This window comes from Palaemon carinicauda, chromosome 2 (genome assembly GCF_036898095.1).
Source record: "Palaemon carinicauda isolate YSFRI2023 chromosome 2, ASM3689809v2, whole genome shotgun sequence".
Lineage (NCBI taxonomy): Eukaryota > Metazoa > Arthropoda > Malacostraca > Decapoda > Palaemonidae > Palaemon > Palaemon carinicauda.
Window position 1 is genome coordinate 96,453,444 of NC_090726.1, and position 5,000 is coordinate 96,458,443.

The 5,000-nt window shown below is 34.9% G+C and overlaps 1 protein-coding gene across 1 annotated transcript in view; it reads right to left on the reverse strand.

Moving 5' to 3' along the window:
• Positions 1 to 137: 137 nt before the first annotated feature.
• Positions 138 to 5,000, reverse strand: part of LOC137619033 (inhibin beta B chain-like) — a 256,405-nt gene continuing 251,542 nt past the window's right edge. The window contains exon 3 of the mRNA XM_068349234.1: positions 138 to 2,034. Within this exon, the coding sequence (XP_068205335.1) occupies positions 1,405 to 2,034 (630 nt within the window). The 3' untranslated portion in view covers positions 138 to 1,404. The remainder of the gene's footprint in view (positions 2,035 to 5,000) is intronic.

Here is a 5,000-nt window from a genome sequence, read left to right on the forward strand (position 1 = left end):
AGCTATATATATATATATATATATATATATATATATATATATATATATATATATATATATATATATATATATATATATATATATATATATATATATATATATATATATATATATATATATATATACATATGTGTGTGTATATGTGTATGTTGTATGTATATCTTTTTCCATTTATATTGTCTTCAACACCTCATCATGATCAGTCTCACAGCCAGCATATCTATTTATAATTGCATAATCTCTTTATCGAATAGCTATCTGCAGAGTTTAATGGCTGGGATTATTGGAAATATTTCATATTAGTAACCGGGGAATCACAGTAACAGTATCTAGAAACACCGTGTTAATAGATCTGAAGTACTACGCTGCAATAAATCGCCGTCCTGTGAGTACATACAATATGAGAAGGCTCTTGGAAATGTGTTATTTCTATTCCGTTTTCCAAAGGGTCTCAGTTAAAGCTTGAGATTCCAATGGACAAGTGGAAAAGATGATCTCTAATACCAGGTAGGGCTCGGGGTGGTGTTAGGAAACTACTAGCAGATGGCGTACGTGGATGTTGATGCTGATACTGATCGCGGTGTGGGAGATAGCAAAACAAGCTCTTGACTTAAATGCAGAGGGACATAGACCCAAACATGGATAGTTTGACCAGGCAGACACTGCGTGAATATTATAACATGGGCGGACATGGGGCATGTGAACACAGGCTGGTGGGCGGAGACAGTCACTTGGGCACAGGCTGAGCAGCAGGCTATATAGCAAGGGCATCCTCATATATCCAATAAAAGGGCATGTAGGGGCGGTAGCGGTGGGCAAGGGCTGAATTCACACGTATAATGGGCAGTGGGGAAACACTCATACCCACTTGGAAACAGTGGGACAGCCATAAGGTTTAAGGCAGGACATCAGTAAATAATGAGAAGCCCTGCTGGTACCGTCACTTTAAACACACGTTGACCATTTATTTCTAATCATTTTTTTTTCAATTTCTGTCTGTTTGGTGGGGGTTGGGGAAAGGAGATTGATTCCCTCTTACTTCTCCATAAAACACTGCACAAGGCCTATTTTTCTGTTGATGCCAAAAATGGCACACTGTTTGCTAGCGGACTACTACCACCACGTTGGGTGCACACATTACAGTCTGTACAACAAGAACAACAATAACAACACAACGACAACTTGGCTTAAAGATATGATCACAGATCAGACTATATCCAAAGTTCGTTCCTTGCAGGAACACTTGGCACCCGAGCGAGGCTCCGGCGGGCGCACCAATCACAGTCAACCATCACACATGCGGCTTTAGTAAACATATTTATTCTCTTATAATTCTCTTTTGGTTGGGGAGGGAATAGTTCATAAATCCTTTTGTTTCCTCCAATCCTATGTTGAGGCCGCTGGTTACGAGCACCCGCATTCCTCTACCACCATGCGAGGCACATCGCGCTTAATGATGTTCGAGTATTCATCCTGATATATAATAGACATAGGTGAAAGCTTAGTAGGTGCACAGCACGGTGTTAGGGCCCCCGGCGGTAGACGCCGACGAAACTCTTCCATGACATTGGAATGAAATGTGGGATAACTGTCTGGTGTCCGGTACACACTGGAGCATGATCCTTTGCAGTAGTTGGCATTGTAACCACTGGGTGCTATGATCCAGTCATCCCAGCCAAGGTCTCTAAATGAGATAAAGAGATTCTCCTTGCAGCACAACTGGGTGTTTTTATCACATTGAAGGGCGCGTCGCGATAAACGCCTAGAAGGAGTGGGTGCTGTGTGCACCACCAGGAATGGTAGGTGAGATGCTTCCATGCGACGGGAGCCTGGTTTATGAGCTCCCTTATGCTTGCGAGCTGTGAATAATTCCGCTTTAAGCTCTCCACCACAGCTGCTGCAGTCCACTAACAGCCGAAGACGCTCCCCAGGTCTCGTGAACCATTTTTGCACAGCTTGTGTAACATCTAAGCGACGCCATCCCACCCATGTAGCTGTCACTTCATGAGAAGCAATCATCTTGGCACCCGTGTTCTGGAAAAAAGGGAAACTTTTAGGATAGTGCTTGACATATGAAGTATACAAATGTGTTATGTACGTATCATGTTAAAATTAGTTATGTTTAGATGCATGTCCAATATCATATATTCTAATATTGAAGATTGACATGGTGTAGTAAGGTACTAAACGTGAATTGGATTTTTTTTCTTAGAATCTCTAGCAGTCTGGCAATGTGGTGCTGAGATTTCATTTCTTTAAATTAACATTTTTCATATAGGCTATATATTCACATATGTTTTCTTGCACACACACAAACACACACACACATACACACACACATATATATATATGTATATATATATATATATATATATATATATATATATATATATATATATACACACACACACACACACACACACACACACACACATATATATATATATATATATATATATATATATTTGTATATCTTCTTAGACATATTTTTAGGCTATTGTCAATTACTACAGTAAAATATGTGGTAAATAGAATTTTCTAATCATCGCGAATGATTTTTCAAACTAATGTTATAATGAAGAGGCGTTACGTAGAAAAACAGAATAATGCACTTGTTACTGCTGGACGAAATGGAACTTAATATTCATAGCTTTCAATAGGAAAGTCTTTAAAAATTTATTTGGATGAAATATGATTTTACAAATCTTGAATGATGCTGTGTAAAACTTATATAATGTCAATATTTCTAATACTCATATTAGAAAATCTCTGCTGCGATGCTACAAATTTATCAATAGCTTATGTAAAGATAATATGCAGTTGCATCTACGTTTATGTAGATTTCATATGGAAATTTTCAATGTTTTACGGAATTTAGCTAATTTTAGTTTTGCTTCTTGAAATGTATAAAGTATTCATAGAAATGTTACTATGTTCTATTTTCTGATTGCAAGAATATTCAGTTATTATTTTGAATATTTTGATAACTGTTACCATTGACTATTTTTACTCTCTTCCAGTTCACATAGTGAATTCACAAGTCAATTGTGAATTCAAATTTTCAAAACTTCAAATTTTCTTTTGAAGTTTAAAGAGCTTCGTTAAACTTTATGAACCGTTGAGGAATATACGAAAATAAAAACATTCACTTCTATTTTTTATGTTTTAGTTAACGTTGCACTTGATGATCTAGTATAATCCTACCAGGCATACGACGAATTTTAATAAATAGGAACTTCGTTTGGAAACTCTTAATTGTTAATCTACTGAATTAATGCTTAAGTCATAATCCCTTGACGACCAATGAATAGCTCGAACCTGAATGATGTAAACACCTCTTGGAGGGGAATGAAATAACATGCGGGCATATTTTGATAGCATTGTTCTGAGTGTAGCCTATATGAAAAAAGTGAGGGTTTCGCTAGGAAAACAGAATTAAACAAAGTATTTTTTTTTTTTTTTGCTACGAAACAATGTCATATTTTCTGGATGTAGATTTGCAATTTGCAGACTCTACACAGTAAATAGCAAATCCTTTGACTACACAACAGTTTTTTTTCTTTTACAGGACATAATGACATAGCAGATACTGTTATTGAAGGAACAATATTGAAATATATTAATCATAATGTGGTTATGATTGGGAGATGACACAACAAATGTTTGATTGGCAAAAAGTATTTTCCTTTATATACGGAAAGGTGGAGATAGGGAGAAGGAAGGAGCAAGTTTCGGAGTCTTCCCCAAAAATGCCAGAAAGGCCTGATACTGTCACTAGGGGCTGACGCCAAGAATCAGTTTAGTAGAATTATGTTAAGAATACAGTTAAAACTTTTGTATAGCGTTCTCCCTAATGTCATAGAAATAAAATAGGCAATCACAAAAGATTCTCCTAGACCTCAACCAGAGAGAGAATAAAATATGAGTTGCGGAATGATCGTCCTAATCAGGTAGTTGAATTGGTGGAACTTGAAAAGTTTAAATTGCAGCAAATGTTTCTATGTTGAATAGGATGACAAGATGTATTATAGTATTGTTACTGCTCTTAAAGTGTTTTATTTCAATTGTTCATTTCTTATTTGTAGTTTATTTATTTCCTTATTTCCTTTTCTCACTGGAGTACTTTTCCTTGTTATAACCCTTGGACTAATAGTATCCTGCTTTTTCAGGTAGGGTTATAGCTTAGCTAATAATAATAATAATAATAATAATAATAATAATAATAATAATAATAATAATAATAATAATAATAATAATAATAATAATAATAATAATAATAATGATGTGGAATGACATCCCTAACATTTCTTGTCTTATTAACGATATACTATACCTCAATCCGAAAGAGTCATATTAAAGTTTCTAAAGTTTATTCTGACTGGGAATGCTGGCTTGAATTATAAATTTTTATATGAGATTACAAAAACATTTGCTGCTGCGTCCTTTCTATTATTCTGATAAATACTATATTGGTTTAAGTACTGGCGTATAGTTTATAAGCTGATGCCAGAAGGTTGTTAAACTATAAAGAAACAATGGTTCCTAAGACACAGATTACAGTATTTGATATGTGTTCCTTAACTGGCATTTCTGTCTATGGTTTATATCAATATTTTTTGTGCGTTTCGTGACATCAACAAAGATAATGAAAAAAAGTAAGATTAATCCTGAGGTAGTTTACACACACACACACACACACACACACACACACACATATATATATATATATATATATATATATATATATATATATATATATATATATATATATATATAGTTTACATTACCTTCCTTATTGGCAGTGAATATGAGGTGCCAATGAATTCGTATCTCTTTTTATAGGAAAAAAGTTCTGTTGAATTTCCTTTTCATGATGTACGATGCACTTCATAAACTGAATCGCGAATTGCATGTGTCTCTCCCAGATTTATTTCGTTCCTTGGCTGAACTACAACATCTTTAATGGCACTCAGCATCAATACATTTTCCACTGCGTGATT